Source organism: Lissotriton vulgaris, chromosome 10 (assembly GCF_964263255.1).
Source record: "Lissotriton vulgaris chromosome 10, aLisVul1.2, whole genome shotgun sequence".
NCBI classification, from domain to species: domain Eukaryota; kingdom Metazoa; phylum Chordata; class Amphibia; order Caudata; family Salamandridae; genus Lissotriton; species Lissotriton vulgaris.
The window spans coordinates 176,277,999-176,296,220 of NC_141698.1; the positions used below are offsets into that span (position 1 = coordinate 176,277,999).

Consider the following 18,222-nt stretch of genomic DNA (forward strand, 5'->3'; position numbering starts at 1 on the left):
GTTCTTCTTTGGGCACAGCTTCAAACTATTCATGCTCAAAATGTTTGTGTGCTGAACTAGTCCTATCATCCATGGATAAAAGCTTCTACAGTTAGTCACTCAGGGCCTGATTTAGAGTTCGGCGGACAGGTTACTCCATCACAAACATGAGGGATATCCTGTCCACCATATTACGAGTGCATTATATCCAATGGCACTTATAATACGGTGGATGGAATATCTGCCAAGTTTGTGTCAAAGAAAGCTGTCCCCCGCACTCTAAATCAGGCCCTCAGTCTCTTTTTTTAACAAAAGGATGCCTTAAATTCAGTGAGCTAAATATAACCATCTTGGAAAAAACCTTGACTCTGTCATCTGAAAGAATGCACAAAAGTAATTAGAAAGCGTAATGGTGTTTTAATGTTTGGGGTTCCTAATTCTTACGTCGATGTGTGTGGACTCACTGTTGCCTGACACATGTGAATGCATGAATAGCTTACTCCAGTTAGTAGATTAATGCCTACTGCTTCCAATCTTCTTTCTAAAGGATAATGTATAATAATAATAATATTCTCTAGTCTACTCACATATTTGTTATGCATGTAATGGGATCAGATGTGCATCAATCCTCATTAGCAGTATTCATTCACATCTGCTTACTGTTCTTCTATCAGATTCTTCCTCCCTTGGTGTCTAGGAGTGCCTTTGACCTTCAGTCAATCACCGCAATCCTTGCTTTGTTGTTTATGTCAGTATCTGGATTTATCACATTTCATGGCAAGACACATTAGTCCACCAACACAGTAACTAATGAATTATGTGTTTTGTTGTGGCATCTAGTTCAGCTGTGTCAGTATACTGCATCACAGGTCCATAAGGGCTGGGGGATTGTTAGGCGTCTACCAGGAGTTCATTCAACTGAAGATGACTCATGCAGTCTTTATTCTAAAGCTAATGGAGATTGTCAGAAGTGGTTGCTTTAATAGATGAATGCCCCATGATCTCTTGACCAGGATACTGTCATAGATGATATTTTAATCGCTCATCTTCATTCCTTTCTTTACCCTAGATATGCAGGACACAGTTACACAAAAAGCACTTTTGAGAGGAGCCCACTTTTTTAAGCCATGGTCTGGAAACCTGATTGGGGAGCCTTGTTCACTTACATGTGGAAGGGCAAAGGGAGTACTGTATCAGAAACTGATTAGTTCCCCTTGTTAGATAATCCTCTTGACAATACCAAGGGATGCGTGCTCCCTCTGATGTGCTTTGTACCCAGAGGTACGAACTCCCTTCTTCCGCGGGGATGGTCTGGATTTCTTGAGTCATTATGGGTATAGGAGATGAATGAGCCTAGTGATGTGAGGAGATGTGGCTTAATGGCCAAAGCTGCTGACTTTGGAGCAGGGGAACCAGGTTCAGGTCCTGGCATGGGCTCAACATCCTGTCATTCTGGAAAAATCACTTAATCTCGCAGTGCCTCAAAAATAAAACCTAGTGCAATATAATCTGGTGCCCATGTAAAGTTCTCTGAGGCTATTGGGACAAATTTGCGCTATTAAAGTTGCAAGAAAAACTTTGTGCCTACACTCAGTCAGTGAAAGTTTCCAACAGGTTAGGCTGTACCATTTATTTGTTCTTCTGCGGGGAAGTGGCCCACAATCACCCTATTGCTAGGAACCTGGAAAGATGCCAGCAGAAGAAAGGATCCTGTCTGGCTCCATACCTAGTCTGTGCTGCCAATAGAACATAGTACCCTTCTGTCTGCTCGTTGCTGATGCTACTGTGACTAGCGATGATAATAACTTTCCTTATGTGGCCTATAAGGAATGTGTGAGGAGGAACCATAGACAGCATAAAAACAATGTTATTGGAATTGTGCTCTTTTGACTGCACTTAGTTAGACAGCTACTTTCTTCACGCAGTCCTCTGTGCTCTGACTTCTTCTGTCTGCCATGAGAGTTCAAATCAGGTACCTTACCACAGCAACTTTTTTGTGCTGAGCCTAGGGGTGCAAATATTATTTCCCAATAGACCATCATAAGCAACTACTCAAAGACATATATTAACATCCCTGCAGATCGAGATGGTACGAACCACCTGCTATACAAGAAATTAGAGCATTTTCGTACCCTTCTGTCTGCTCGTTGCTGATGCTACTGTGACTAGCGATGATAATAACTTTCCTTATGTGGCCTATAAGGAATGTGTGAGAAGGAACCATAGACAGCATAAAAACAATGTTATTGGAATTGTGCTCTTTTGACTGCACTTAGTTAGACAGCTACTTTCTTCACGCAGTCCTCTGTGCTCTGACTTCATCTGTCTGCCATGAGAGTTCAAATCAGGTACCTTACCACAGCAACTTTTTTGTGCTGAGCCTAGGGGTCCAAATATTAATGCCCTATAGACCATCATAAGCAACTACTCAAAGACATATATTAACATCCCTGCAGATCGAGATGGTACGAGCCACCTGCTATATAAGAAATTAGAGCATTTTCGTCAACTGCATTAGTCTTTTGTGGACAATGGGTACGTTTTTGAACAACGCACTGCAAATGCTTTAATTTTAATTTCAGAGAAAAATTACAAATGGATGCAATCTTTTTTTACCCTGTCATGACTCCATTTAATTAAACGTATGGCACATTTTTCTTGGTTCTGATTTAGTTCGCAACACCTGGCGTATTTCATAACTCACCACCATGGCCTTCAGCTCCATGCTACTGGGAAACTCGCACCTGCCTCCAAACATCAGCGTTTTCCTGAGATTCTGCTCACAGGCCTTTGCAATTCCTGTACAAACAAAGCAAACAGACCTTTTAGTCTTTGTACCTTTTTGTTTATTTTAAGGTTCACCTGGCATGTGTACAGCACCCATTTGTAGGAGCCATTAGTGCTTTCAGCGGTAACAGTTTCTTCATCTATCTTTTGGGTGTAAGTTGAATGAATTGAAGTTTTGTTTATTAACAATGCATATGAGCTGGGCTCGGACCCTTCATGAGCTTTTGTGGGGCCCGGGTCAAAAATGTCATGTGTGGCCCCTCTCTGTTTTTCTAGCAGCACTGGCCCTTTATCTATATAAATAAAAATGTCGATGTTCGTTTGTTCAAAATCTTAAATCTCAGAAAGTTGTTCACAGATTGCTTTTAAATTTTGACAAAACGTTGGATTCGATTAAGAGCGTGTTTATATATACACAACATTGGATTCGAATACGCGCGTGCCCAATACGTGCATGTTTTTAATCGAAAGGCAGAACAGACCCTATTGATTTGGTTGCTGCGCAACAACTACAAGGGACGCATAGAAACAATAGTCTACATATATTAGGATGGACAGTTGGTCTTAGGAAGGCAGACCGGGAAGTGGGTGTTGGGAGGGGGGAGGAGTTGGTTCACTTTGCAACATTAGGAAAGGACGCATAGAGACAATAGTATACATATATTAGGATGGACAGTTGGTGTCAGGATGGCAGACCGGGAAATGGGTGGAGGGAGGGGGGAGGAGTTGGTTCACTTTGCAAAATTAGCGCATGTTTATATATACACAACGTTGGATTCGAATACGCGTGTGTCCAATACGAGCGTGTTTTTCTTCGAAAGGCCGAACAGACCCTGTCGATTTGGTTGCTGTGCAACAACTACAAGGTACGCATAGAGACAATTGTCTACATATATTAGAATGGACAGTTGGTGTCAGGAATGCAGACCGGGAAGTGGGTGAAGGGAGGGGGGAGGAGTTGGTTCACTTTGCAACATTAAGGAAGGACACATAGAGACAATAGTCTACATATATTAGGATGGACAGTTGGTGTCAGGATGGCAGACCGGGAAATGGGTGGAGGGAGGGGGGAGGAGTTGGTTCACTTTGCAACATTAGAGCGTGTTTATAGATACACAACGTTGGATTCGAATACGCACATGTACAATATGCACGTGTTTTTAATCGAAAAAGGCCGAACAGACCCTTTTGATTTGCTTGCTGCAAAACAACTACAAGGAACGCATAGAGACAATAGTCACAAAAACATATTGTATACCCACAAGCATTGTGAAATTAAACCTATTAGAAACGTGCGTTTACTCTTCTTTCTCTTCCATTTAAGCAGACTGAGCCACAGCAATGCATGGCCGGGTACAGCTAGTCAAAAATAAAAACAATAACTTGGGACACATTTGGAGATAGCATCAGCATATGGCACAACATAACAAGGAATGCAGTTACCAGCCTCTTAATAAATACAAACAAAAGCGGGCAAGTCCTGCTTTTGTGATGTATACAAGCATTTAGCAGAGGCAGCGTGGGTGCCTGACAGGAGTGGAGCGAGCCTGGGCAAACAGCTGATGCTTGCTCCTGGTGAGGTCTTCTTTAGTTTCAGAGCTTCTAATTTAGTAAGGAATCCACAACCTACCTACATTGAAAATGAAGAGGAAGATGAGTAAACTCGACCAGTGATAGAGAAATGAGATCCTGGCCACTGTGACCCACCAAAGGACAGGTGAAAGGACACATTGGTGGGTGTGGAAAGTAGACTGCTACTATACACAGTTACACCACTGAGAAACAGATGAAGGGTCATGTCTTGGCTGTCAGTGTAGGTGGTTAGCTAGCATGCATAAATGACATTCAAGGCGAATGTGAAAAACTGGTATTGGCTTTCTTAACTCTTTCTTGTTACAAAAATAGGCAAGATACACTACAAAGCATCAGAAATATAAAGTTAATGTGTGGAGAGAATACATAATGGGTGTGTGTAATATGCGTCCATATTGCCATCGAGGGGTTCTGGTGACATTTACAAAACCACGAGGCCATAGCCACAGTACTTCATACATGTCACCTGAACCCTGAAAAGGCAATTTAGGATCATATAACATGGTACTGGGCACCTATTTTTTTATATTACATGGTATTTAACATGATTTGTTAATTGATTTTAGTACTCTATTTTTGGGGAAATATTTTATTATTTAAGTTGACATATGTTGTTAATTAACATACAAAGTGTGTGGCTCAATGATTAGAGCGCCAGACCCTGATGCAGAGGTCTAGCCCGGGACCAGGGTTCAATTCCCCGCCTCGGCGGGTCTTGGGCTCAAAATTCCACGGACCTGATAATTCTCGCCTTGGTGCCTATTACAATCATGGAGTCCCACTCTGCAACTCTGGGCAATAGCTTGCTTAATCTCCACAACGGCCCCCACAACGCTAAGGATGCCTGGCCTCCACCTTGGGGGTACCCAGGAGTGGACGCCTCACAGGGAAAGCCAGGATGGGTTCCATGGCGGTATTCGTACAAGCGCCTTGAGACCCTTGCGGGTGAGTAGTGTGCTATACAAGTATCAATTTAACATACAAATCAATCGAACCACAAGAAAGCAGGTTAGTTTCGGTGATTATGCACGATTCATAAAGTGTATCATTTCCACTTACTCCCCTCTCACCTTGGCTAAGTCCTTGGGCCAGGGTCCATCATTCGTCTTTGAGCCCCTTCGGGGTAGGGTTGTGACTCTTTGTAAAGCTCCATGGTGTGCAGCCAGCCCTCAGTTCCGCTAGTCCCCAGTGATCCAGCCCACCCCTCCTCCATATTTCTTAAAAATTATGGGGACAACCTCATCTCCTGTATATCCTTTCCCTCATGTTCGGCATAAGTCCATGGCCATTGTCCAACCTTGAAGTGTTGGGCAGGTTGCACAGCCCCATTTCTTGCCAATTTCGGAATCCTAGATTTGTGAGGAGTCTTTTATAGGATGTTGCATCTGATTTCCGCCACATTCCTAGTATGATTAGTGAGGCTTGAGTGTCAATGGTCACTCCCTTGACTGTCTACAGCGCTGGGACGCCTTCGGGTAGCCATCGCGCTTTACAAATCCTCATTCCATTCCTTGTCACTCTTTTCAAGAATGGTCAAAGTTTGGGGCAGTCCCACAGCGTGCGTATAAACTTTCCTCTCTGTCCACACTAATGCATGTCACATTCCCAATTCCTCCTATTTTGCGTAGTAGTGTTCAGTGTAGTACGTTCTGTGCAATATTTTAAGCTAAATCAGAAGACACGCTGGCTTTATGGCAACTTCTCTAGGGTACGCCAGGGCATCTCTCCAGGCATCATTGTCTAGTTCCCCAATATCTATTTCCCATCAAGCTCGTCAGCTCTAGAGGTCGCCCTGTGTGTTCTCCATTAGTGTGGCTTATGTAACAGAGATGGCTTTTTCTGTAATTTTGTTGTTCAAGGATCCCCACTCTACGGGGAGTCCTCCCGAGTTCCTTTGTTTGGTGGAAATGTTGAATGTAGTGCATGTCGTAATTGAAGATATTTGAAAACAGTGGCGGACAGTACTTTTATAAGGGAGAGAGACAGGGGCACACCCACAAACATATTTATCATTCACATCCATGCATTTACACACGCACCCAAACCCACACCCATTCACTACACTCACTAACAAATACACTATATTCATACATACATCCACACATGCACCCAATATAAACTTCTGTCTTTCCTCATTGGTTGACCGTAGGTCAGCCAATGAGGGATGGCAACAGTCCCAAGACTCGGAGGTCCCATGAGGGTTGGGACTGCTGCCTTCTCTCATTGGCAGTCCCTCACTCGTCACAGAGTATGATGGGGTCAGTGAGAGTGCTGACACCCCCCCCCTCTGTGACGAGGTGTCACTGATTGACACTCAGCCATGGGCTGTGAAATCCTCAACCTGGCACAGTTCAGCTTAGGCAGCCAGGAGCATGCACATTTAGTTCATGTCTAGCTCCTGGCTGCCTGACCTGAACAAGAAGAGTGTCTGCCAGGCTGATCTTTGTTTAGCCTGACAGACACTCGACACTTTTATTGTTTGGAAAAAGGTGGGGGGGCATGGCACTCAGCCTGTACGGACGGGCCGCAGCGATTTGAAAGTTTGCGTTGTTGCCAATTTACATTCCATCTGTAGGTGCTCATAAGGACCTATGCCGTCTGTATCCCATACATCCCCAAGCGTCAACAGCCCAATTGCATCACATTCTTGGAAACCAGGCAGTTTGGTCAAAAGGCCGACCGCGTTCCAAGCCACAGTATGGTGTTGGGGGTCAGTCTTTTCCTGCACACCATTTCTATTGTGAGTTTATGCCTTGTGATTACCACTGTTACTGTTGCTGGTGGGGAAGCAGGTTACGTTGCCTCCGTATAGTATGTGTGGGCAGCCCTTCTGACCAAAGTGATTATGATCCATTTTGTACACCAGGTCATCTAGTGGTGTGTATGCCCATTTATTAACTATGCTGACCTGCGTTGCCTCGTAGTATCTGTGGATATTTGGCAGTGTGGTACCCCTGTTATAGATATATTGTTGGAGTGTAGATAATGCTAGAGAAAAACGTGGGCCATACTGCCACAACACGGTCCTTTGTTTAGGATTCTTTTAATTTATTTAATATCCTTGTGACACTTTGCCCTGATTATGGCTCTGGTCAAGTTAACCTTGGGCTGAAATGTCAACTTTTGGTTAAATAATATGGCGTGCCTGAATGGAACTAATCAATATTTGGCCTTATATAAATATGCCATTTGTCTTTCATAGGAAATATTGTTTTGGTGTCTTAGTCAATCTCTGCAGCCTATTATTCTGTATTATATATTAGTTTTTTTGTGTTGCACCTTTAGTTTCTGATTGTTTAGTTCTCTTTGCTTCAAGTTTTAATAATTTAATGAATATGTTTTAATAATTCTTGTGTGTATTTGATTATTGTTCAAGACTCACTGTCATCATTACTGGTGGAGTTTGTATTCCGTGCTAGGCTTAACTTGTGTTTTACTTATTATTTTTCAGTATCACTTTGTAGTTACATGTTCTCCAGAGTGAACCATAGGTGATTTTACAACAAAGTCCGAAGCATTCTATATACCCCCCCTGGAAAAAAGCTCCCGGGATAATGTATGGCTATTTTGCAGAATGTAGGTGAATCGCAGAAGTGGATCTTTTTAAATATTGCTGCTCTACCAGGAATAGAGATTGGTAGTGCTCCCCAGTGTTTATCATCCTTTCCAGCCTACGGATAGCAGATCTAAATTGTCACTTTTTGAGATTCACAGTCCCAAATATTTAAAGTGATGAGTGGCAATGTTGAACGGCAGGGGCACCTCTCCTTCAGCTGTCCAGGTGCCCATGGAGAATATCAAGGATTTCTTCCAGTTTTTTTCAGCCCTGTAAATGTCCGATGTATCTTAAATATCTCTCCTAATCTCTACAGTATAGCAATATATCATCTGCATATAGGGATATTCGCTCTACCCAGGTGTCTTCCCATCTCCATCCTCAGACCTGGGCTTTTACTCTTATCCATTCGGCCAGGGCTTCTATCGCCAATGCAAAGAGCATTGGCAATAGAGGACAGCCTTGTCTGGTGCCCCTCCGGATTGGGCAGTCCCTCAAAAGGGTCTCATTAATTTTGAGTTTGGCTATGGAGTTAGTATATTAGAGCTTTACCCACTTTCTGTATTTGGGTATGAAAACTATCTTTCCCAGTTTTTGAAACAGGAAGGGCCTTTCTATGAAGTTGAACGCTTTCTGGGTGACTAGTGCTGCTACTGCTGGAGGTCTCTCCAGCCTTCAGCTGCTGTAATATTATTGTAGAGGCGCCAGAGATTTAGCTTGGTGGATCTGTGTTATATAAAACCATTCTGATCTGGGTGTACTAGGCTGTACCTACCCAAAGTCTATTTGCAAGTACTTTAGCCAGTACTTTTGTATCCGCCTTAAGCAGGGAGATCGGGCGGTAGAACTCCTATCTATTTCTTGGTTTGCTGCCTTGGGGATAATTGCTATTATTGTTGTTAGTAGGTCCCTGTGGAGCTCTCCCTTTTGTTATGTCTGCATGTACTGTTATTCTATGGGTCAGTCATTTAAAGAGCTGCTCTGGGTGCCCGTTTGGGCCCAGTGTTTTTCCAGATTTGAGCTGTGTGAGTGCTGTGTGTATGAGGAACTCTTCCAGGCTTTAGGTTTTGTCTCTCCCAAGTAATCTGCTGGAATCAGCTGCCACAAAGGCCTGGAGTTCCATTGTGGGAGGTGTTTAAAGTACTGAGTAGAATTCTTGCATATCATCTGCAAGGGGGCTACTATGGCTATGCTGCCCCTTACTGTGGAGCGTTTGAGGAAATAAGTTCCCTAAAATTGTTCTCTGCATTCTCCGTGGTGAGTATCCTGTACTCCTCCTTTTAAGGCTGAGGCATGTTGGTACATTATCTGAGGGGTTTAGTATATTATCTTTTTTTACCTCCATTGGGTCCTTTTCCAAGTCACTGGTTGGTTGCACCCTTTGTCTTTTGTCCCCTACTTCCCCTGAAAATATAGTGCACCTTATCATGGTCTTAAATGCTTCCCACAGTGTTTCAGCATCCTTTCCTGTTTCCATCGCCTCCTCCAGTCGTTCAACTTCTCAATTGTTCATAAAGTACAAGTTACTTACCTTCGGTAACATAATATCTGGTAGGGACACAGTCTAGCCGCAGATTCTTTAACTCTTGAATTGATTTCTCCCCAGGCATCAGACTGGGTCCAGAAATTTTCAGCAGTAACTCTGTGAGCCGGGGGGGGGGGGGGGCAGTGCTGTATGGCTCTGCAATGACGTCGCCTCCGAATGTGACGACAGCAGTGCCATATAAGTCCCCTTTGGCGCACGGACGTCAGTTTCTTCTGCCAAACCTTCCACGCCAGAACGCGGAGCCACTATAGAAATAGGTTGTGGAAACAGTGTGTCAAAAATATCAAAAATCTTTGAAACATTAATAAAGAAGAAATATCAAATGGTGTGTTAATACCAGACATGGATTTTAAAGAAAACCCCAAAAGAATCAACGGAGCACAGGGCTATGCGAAACCTTGCACCCTGGTGAATAACTAGCAAGCAAGGGAAAAAAACGTTACACTATACTGACCGTTCATCAATGGTAATGAATGTCATGGTAATAGCAAAACAAAACCTATAAAAACAACAACAATCTGTTTGTTGAATCACACCATTATGTGACAGAGTGACAGTGCTAATACAAGGCATGATGATACTAGACAAAGACTTTCAAAGAAAGAACCAAATGAATTAACACTGCTCATTGGTGTTTAATCCAAGTATAAAAGAGAAAACACCACCCAATGATCACTCACCGTTGGAAATGGATGGTATGGCAACATCTAAACAAAACCTATGTGGCAAGACCAAGTGGTCTGTTGAGTCCCAACATTAGCTGCGACAGTAATCACCGGTTTGTAAAACTAGTACTGAAAAAGAGTATCACCCTTATCTCAGAGGTCATTCGCAGAGTGGGGAGGATGGGCAGGGCATTGAGGAATCCGTGGCTAGACTGTGCCTCTACCAGATATTACGTTACCAAAGTTAAGTAACTTGTACATCTAGCAGCTGCAGATTCCTTAACTTTTGAATTAGATTCCATTAGATACCATAGCTATACATATCTTCAAGAGGGTCTACGAACTAACCCTATGAAAGTTCTCAAAGAGTACCAGCCAGTCATAATTAACAACCAACCACATGCACAGAGGAACAGAAGAACAAGAGCCTGGCTCTTAATAAAATCCATGATCACTATCACAGAACATATAAATAATAAACAACCCTGCAGGCCCGAAACAATCAGACATTGAGGAGAAAGGGGTAAACCCCAAAACAACCATCTGACAGTTATCAGACATATCCTCTATCCCCCAAGGGGAAAGAGAACTCGTTGGGGACAAGCGCAAGACAAAAGTCATGCAATCTGCACTATTCAGGACAATAAACAAATACCAGAGAAAGAACTGCCGTGATAAAATCCAAAAAGAAGGACTCTCAGAACTCATTCCCATTATACCAAGATGAATGAACATCAACGCAACCAAGAAAGATGAACAATAATACCTCCATGGTATAAAGAATTTTGTTTGAACAAAATGACAGCCCGAAAATTAGATTACATAATGCACTATAAAGAATCTAAAATGAAACCAAACCGATTTGAATCTCTATATATATAGATATGTCACCAGAGACTCAGTGTGGCCCGACAACTCACAGAATTTTGCTGGCCAGTGTCTACTGCCGGACCGCGAGGATCTACAAAGCTTGCCCCGCATGGCCTTCAGCGCCATGGTCCGGCAGTCCGAACATGACTTCGAGTTGTGGACAAGCTCGAGGCACCAAGACAACCGAGAAAAGAGAAGAAAAAACATCTCACATTAAAACCTCTTCCCGATCTCTCTTTTTTTCAATATCGAAGACCAAATATGTGTAGCACACATGCACACAGCCATATGTACTGTGTATACATGATAGTTAAACAGAACTGAGAAATCAGTCCAAAATCACTTTACAATATTATTGAAAAAGGAGTTGCACCTATTAGTGCAGTACCAAAATATATCATAAAAAAAATCAAAGCATTAAAAAGAAACCATACATAAAAATGAATCATTGCCGGCCACAAGCACATACAACCACACTTGTGATACAAAATAAAATGTGATCGTAAGTCTGACAAGGACTTTTATATATATATATATATCATTTACACTTCTTCACGGAGCAACAGCCATGATTCCTCAAGGACTGTTAAATACAGAGAAAATTAGATACATACCTTAAGAAGTCAGGTAATATTTAACCATCAGACAGAAATAACATATGTAAAAAACATTGTAGAAGAAAAACAAGAAGAGCTTTCTATAAAGCCTAAAAACCTCCTACCCTGTGATGCACGACTGAAAACAACCTTAACTGTTGCAGACACTGCCCACCAGACAGCTTAAGACACAGAGTTCACACCGCCATGTTCCAAATTTGAACAAAGGAATTACCTATACCCTCCCACACAGTGGAAGCCACCAACTCATGTATTCCTAAGAATAAAACCATAAACTTTGAATTTACCAGCACAATTCTTCAAAAATTGAAGCACTTATAATAAATATGCAGTCCGCTCAAGAAGAGGAAATGAACTGCACTAATTACCCTGGCTAAGAAAAACCAGAAGGGCGTGTAAATGTAACAGAACTCCAAAACGGTTATCATAAGAGGAAAAGGAGGACTATTAACTCACAACGATAGTCCTTAAAATAGCATATAATGGGGTCCAAGTAGGACTACGCTGTATAGCCGAGAGATGCGCACACAAGACAGGGTACTCAGAGAAATCTATTTAATAGAAAACAAATAGACTACATAAGTAGTACACCTAAAAAGCTATACAACAGCAAACCAATACACCATGTAGAGTAAGACGTATACCCAAAAAAGGGTATGAGACTAAGCTCCTCATCAGAGTAAAATAACAGAACAAACCAGCTACACAGCTGCAAAGACAATTCGGAGATTAAAATAGTAAAATCCGGAGATTAAAATAGTCAAATCCGGAGTCAAACACTCTCACAGTAAGAAAGTAGTAGTGTTTAATACTTCACCACCACAAAGTGCAAAAACAGCAGAGGAAGGATTCAAATCCTTAAACCTAAAGATCCACGTCCGTGGTCATATAAACGAGAAACACAACACCTGTAAAGGCCATACTACAAGTGACCAGCCATGAGGCGATGTATCAGTGAATCTGCATGACTGTCAAATAAACAAACACAGTCAAATGTCATATCTTTCAAACTGTCCTGCACATTATAGTGAAATGTCGACTCATGAAACCAAGCGTGTCTGTGAGGAGCACAGACCGAGCCATTGCTCTGCCAATAGAATTGGTGGTGTCCATTGTCAACCTAATATTAATCTTTGCCATCTCAAGTCCATCTTGTGCAAGCTAAAATAATTCAGCCCTGACACCTTCAGGAAGGGAATGAAGCAGATGGGTGACAGAGTCCCATAAAGCATATGAAGCTCTACCTAAGACACAAGGTGTGTTTAATGATCTCAAGGCCAAACTAGCCGAAGCAAAGATTTTCCGGCCACATAGATCCAACAACATAGATTCTCTACCTGGTGGAAGTAAAGGAGAAACATCTGGATTCGGTGAAGTCATAGGAGCTTGTAGGACGAACCCCTTAGCAGTAGGGTGTTGAGAAAGACAGACGGTGTCGCCCGGAGCAGACAATGGCGATGGGAAATGGCACGATCAACTGAGACTCTGGCCACTGGCCTTGCCAAAGTTCCCAAAAGAATATCAAACTGAGAGTCTCCATAGGCCAGTAAGGGTTCACCCCCTGTCACCCCCCTAGGAAGAAGATCCAATACGGGATCAGATGACAGAGTCACAGAAGGGAGCTACAATTTCAAGACATCAGCCGGTCCCTTTATAACTTCAGCAAAAAGCTGCACTAGCCTCCATCGCGGAGAAAGCAGATCAGAATTAGGGGAGGGTTGTAGACTACCATCCTCACCCAATAAAGCCCAGGAACCTCCCACAAGAGGCTGAAATAGGCCAACTAAGCGGTCGATGTCACTAGTATCACCTGAGCCACATTGCAATGCTGGAGAAACAGCAACGGAGCCAGCTTTGCCCTCAGAATGCAAAAGAGAAGACACTGGAACCACAGTGGCTATGAGCGGTGTCTGGCGCCGATCGAGGTCGGGGCGTCGTCGTATTGTTGTGCACCATGAGCTTTGCCTCTGGTGCCAACCGACGTCGGGACGGCGTTGTATCCGCCTCCTAAACAGCCTCATCCGCCGCTGCTGTCGGCGTCACAACTGGACGCCGCACCGGGCTGTGCTCTGATGCTGTGATGACCCCAGGCACGTCGTGTTTCTAGTCGGAGTTCCCCCTACCTCCTTGGGGCCCAAAGGCGCTCCAGGGGGAGGCTTGGAACCAAGAAAGGCATGCAGAGCATGATACTATGCCTGCATCTGGGTCATAGTCATCCCAGCTCCAGGATAAGCAGGGAGGAACGGGGTTGACTCTTGTGCAACGTCCTCCTTAAAGAACAGGAAGAACCAGCAGAGACCACGTCGCTACATTGTGAGGTAGAAGACCGCCATGACTTCGATCCGTTCCAATGGGATTTTGGTGACTTAGGTGAGCGATGCTCACGGGAACAACTCCTTGAACAGCCCCGTACAGAAACCTCAGAGAGGAGACCGACGTCGCCTGGACTCAGACCAGGAGAGCCGTGCCATCAACAGCTTCATCCGCCTTTCTCGCAAGGAATTAGGCTTCAGCCGTTTACAGACATCGCACTCCTTGGAGTCATGGTGCTCTACTAGGCACCACAAGCAAATGGGGTGGGAATCCGTAGCCAACATCTGTCAAGCACAGGTTTCGCACGACTGAGAATCGTAGGCCAAAAATACAAACAGCCTGAGGAACTGCTTCTCTGTATCCGCATTGCAGCGTGGAAAAGAAGAAACTGACGTCTATGCGCCAGAGGGGACCTATATGGTACCGCTGATGTCACCATCCAGAGACAACGTCATTGAGGAGCCGTATGGCGCTGTCCCCTGGCATGCAGAGATACTTCTGAAAAAGGTCAGAATCCAGTTTGACGCCTGGGGAAAATTCAATTAATAAGTTAAGGAATCTGCAGCTTGATGTCTCTATCAGGTTCTCCATGCTCCATGCTGCCATTCTCCATTCTTCCTGTTCCTTCACCCTCTGTGTGTCTAGTGTAATACTGTAATGGCTGGATTTTCTGTTTAGATGGGATCAGCCCCCAGGGGCCCCTGTGACCCAGCCAAAACGTACTCACCTTCCCTTCTTAGATCGTATTTACACTGAGTAGACATAACAATGAATATACAGGTCGCACCTAAGAATGGGGAATGACAATATACATATATGGATTTTCTACAATATCTTATTCACATCAGTTGGCCTCGCGGTCGCCTCGACCCAGACCGTTCTACCCCAGGGCAGATCTGACACACAATCCGGCGTGTCTACACACGGGCCTGCAGAACCCAATGCTCTCTTTTCCAGCGTTCGCGATCCTGCGAAACATCCACGGCAGTGTCCCTCCTGCCGCTCTCACTTAGTCTTATACCACAATCCGGTGGCTTTACACGGCAGTATCCCTCCTGCCGCTCTCATTAACGCCGCATATCAACGACGACCACATTCCTATGAAACATTATTGGGATGATATCTCGACAGTCTACTTAGGATAAAACTACAATAATAACTTTGGATATGGGTCCAGATTGTATAGTGTACTCGTTGCTTTTGACATCAGAGGTTCACTCACTCCCTATTTGTGTGATCACCACTTGCCTGATTGGGATTACTCGTCCATTCATGCGCCTAGCTTTCACCTAGGAGTTGCGTTTACCAAGATTGAACATAAGCACCAGGCACACGGTAATTCTATATGAATTAGGGCATTTATTAACCATAAACATAAATCACATTACTATACAGCATTACATTTGCACAAGAAATAAAAGAGAAAGATTAGGGTGCACGCACTATAAGGACTGGTTGGACTTCACCTGGTTAATAGGAAATCGGGACTCGGCAGTCATCTAGGCTCCTGTCTCGTCTCTGGGTCCTGGCTCGCCTTGCAGTCACCCTCAGCCGTCACAGGTACACGTCTGCACCGCTAGGCTCAAACTCGTCTGCTCCCCCTCAGGACCTCGGAACCTCGCTGTTAATTAGCTACCGTCTCTCTCTCTCTCTCTGTATTTAGTGCGCTCCGCGCCACTTCTCGTTCAGTCTATTTTCAGAGAGTTTCGGTCTTAAATCTTTCTCCGACTTCAAAGATGGCGACTTGTCCACCATGAAAATGAATAATGGCAGAGATGCTAACGGCTAGATGCCGCCTACGGACTGACTGACTGAAAGACTAACACCTTCGCTAATATCCAAGCCCGTTCCTTCATGGAAATTCACGGCCAGTAACCTGCCGCCCACCAAATTCTTGTACCTCCCCGTACCAAGGACACTTTCCCAGCCGGCCGGCCTGAAGTTGTGTCTTCGGAGTGGAGAAAAATACATTCCTTCGATAAGGGTCAGCCTGAACCGGTTCTCTCCAAGCGAACAACAGCTTGAAACTAAAACATTACACTTCACCTAGAAAGCCTTCTCGAGCTACCAGGCAAAAAGCAAAATGGAGTCTGTCTCGCTTAAGGCCTACGGAGCCCATAATATACATAGCTCCATGAGAAACAGATCGACATGTTAGCAAATGAATAAATCATGACTAATACCCATATATCTAACCCCTAACTTAAATTCATAAGCCTTACTCTAAGGGAAATGGCACGAAAATGCCCTTATATCTATAAGACAGGGTCCCTGTCTATCGGCCTAATCCCTATGCTATGAGGGTGATAGGCTGGAGTCACTCTCCATCATTCTCCTTCTCCAGAGGGCTGGCAGAAAGACAGCCATAACATTACACCCCTTGACTCCAGTCTATCATCCACAAATTAAATGGAACTAACGTCAGTAGACGAATAATATGAAACAAAACTAACTGATCTACGACTCTTTGTAACTCTAAAAAATTGTAGCAGGGAAGGGATACACTGAATGAAGCAGCAAATCACTATAAGGACACAGACAACAATAATAACCCCTCCCAAAATTTGTCGTAAAAAATGCATGTCAGGGAGCCAATTAAAAAGCCAGTCAAAGAAACCCTGATCTATGTGTTCCCTAATTTCTGCCGTCAAGTCATGGAGTTTATTAATATGGGACTGGATATCTTTAGAATGGTCAGACAAATTAAAACAGCATAGACCCTCAAATTCAGAGCATTCATGCCCGTGTTTTAGCAACAAATAATCGATGGCTGCACGATTTTGTAAAATAGCTCTACGTTCACCTTGGGAATCTAATAATAAATCTGATAGAACGGTAGAAGTCTGGTTGATCGATTTAACCATCCAACAGGCCATTTTGCCGATTGTTTTGGCATTATAAACAGCTAATGCAGGAACACCAATAATAGAAAAAGCTAAACCAAGATATTCAGATTTGGAAAAAAGATGAACAGAGGAATCACAGTCTTCATGCAATGACATAGAGTCTCGAACAATACGGGAATGTGAAGGAGGATGTGAAGAAAACATTAGCAAACTTAATCTAGTGATGGCACAAGGGCCACCAGAAATATTCGCAGGAATATAGGGCCAAGATGAATTCCCGCATGAAAAGAGCCACCCAGCCGGTAACAACATTGAACGATAATGGCTAGTGGCAACAACTAAACTTTTGCAAGTCATATTGTTCTTCACTGAAAAACATGAATTAGGAAGTCTTTTCATACATAACAAACGCTGGTGAAATGAAAAAGTAGTAGCGGCTTGGAGTTTCAACCGCAAACATTCAGAGATGGCCTTAGGATTGCAGGTCATCATGAAGCAAAAGTCACCAGGGGTAATATTAAAAGTAGTGATTCTGGAATTAAGTAGGACATCTCGGTCTGGAAGAAGAGTACATGAGGGACAAAATTCATAGGCCAAAAAGTCGCCCAAAATGACATTAGGTCGGGCACTGGATATATTAAATACATGACGAAGTGTTTCAGTAGATGCGGGGACAGCGACCAAACAGGTCGATAATATGTCAGTAACGCTCTTCATGGGGGTAAGGCAAAAATGCGGAGAGTTCGTCACTCGCTTCGCGAGTGTGATCCAGAAATTGGAGGACGTCCGCCACGCGGATCGCGTAGCTCTTGTTATCCCATCAGTCGGCGTCGGTAGATCCTCTCCTCTCCCGGCGTAACAGGCCAAAAGGAGTCCAGCGCCGACACATCCTGCAGCAGCAGTCCAGAGAATGATCTGAAATAATACAAACACAGGCCTTAATCATTCTCGTAAATAACATTTGTCAGCTGGGACAGCTTCCCAGCCATCTTTCCCTGGCTTCATCACCAAAACGGTGTTGTCATGACCAGTCGCAATAATATCAGCCTGTTCAGGAGGATTTTTAGGCGATTGCACCCATATTTTGGCTCCAGGAAGATCAGAAGATCCGAAGCCTTTTTGTCCACGCACAGTTAGCAACGTTGGGGCAGAGCCTTTTTTGATCTCACCACTGAAGACAGGCATAATTAATAACTGAGCAACACGGTCAGACTTCTTGATAAACAAATCCATCTCACTGCTATTAAGCAAGAGAACCTTAATCTCTCCCTGATAATCACTGTCGATCACACCACCAAGGACTTGAACACCTTTCAGGGCCAGGCCAGATCTAGGGGCAATTAATCCAAAACTACCGGCAGGTATAGAGACACCAATGCCAGTTTCAACAATGATTCGATCTTTTCCTGGGAAGTGTACATCATTTAAAGCATGCAGGTCGAGGCCTGCA

The 18,222-nt window shown here is 43.8% G+C and overlaps 1 protein-coding gene across 1 annotated transcript in view; it reads right to left on the bottom strand.

Moving 5' to 3' along the window:
* Positions 1-18,222, bottom strand: part of MYO15A (myosin XVA) — a 1,716,372-nt gene that overhangs the window by 201,808 nt on the left and 1,496,342 nt on the right. Inside the window, exon 59 of the mRNA XM_086939741.1 lies at positions 2,684-2,778. Within this exon, the coding sequence (XP_086795867.1) occupies positions 2,684-2,778 (95 nt within the window). The remainder of the gene's footprint in view (positions 1-2,683; positions 2,779-18,222) is intronic.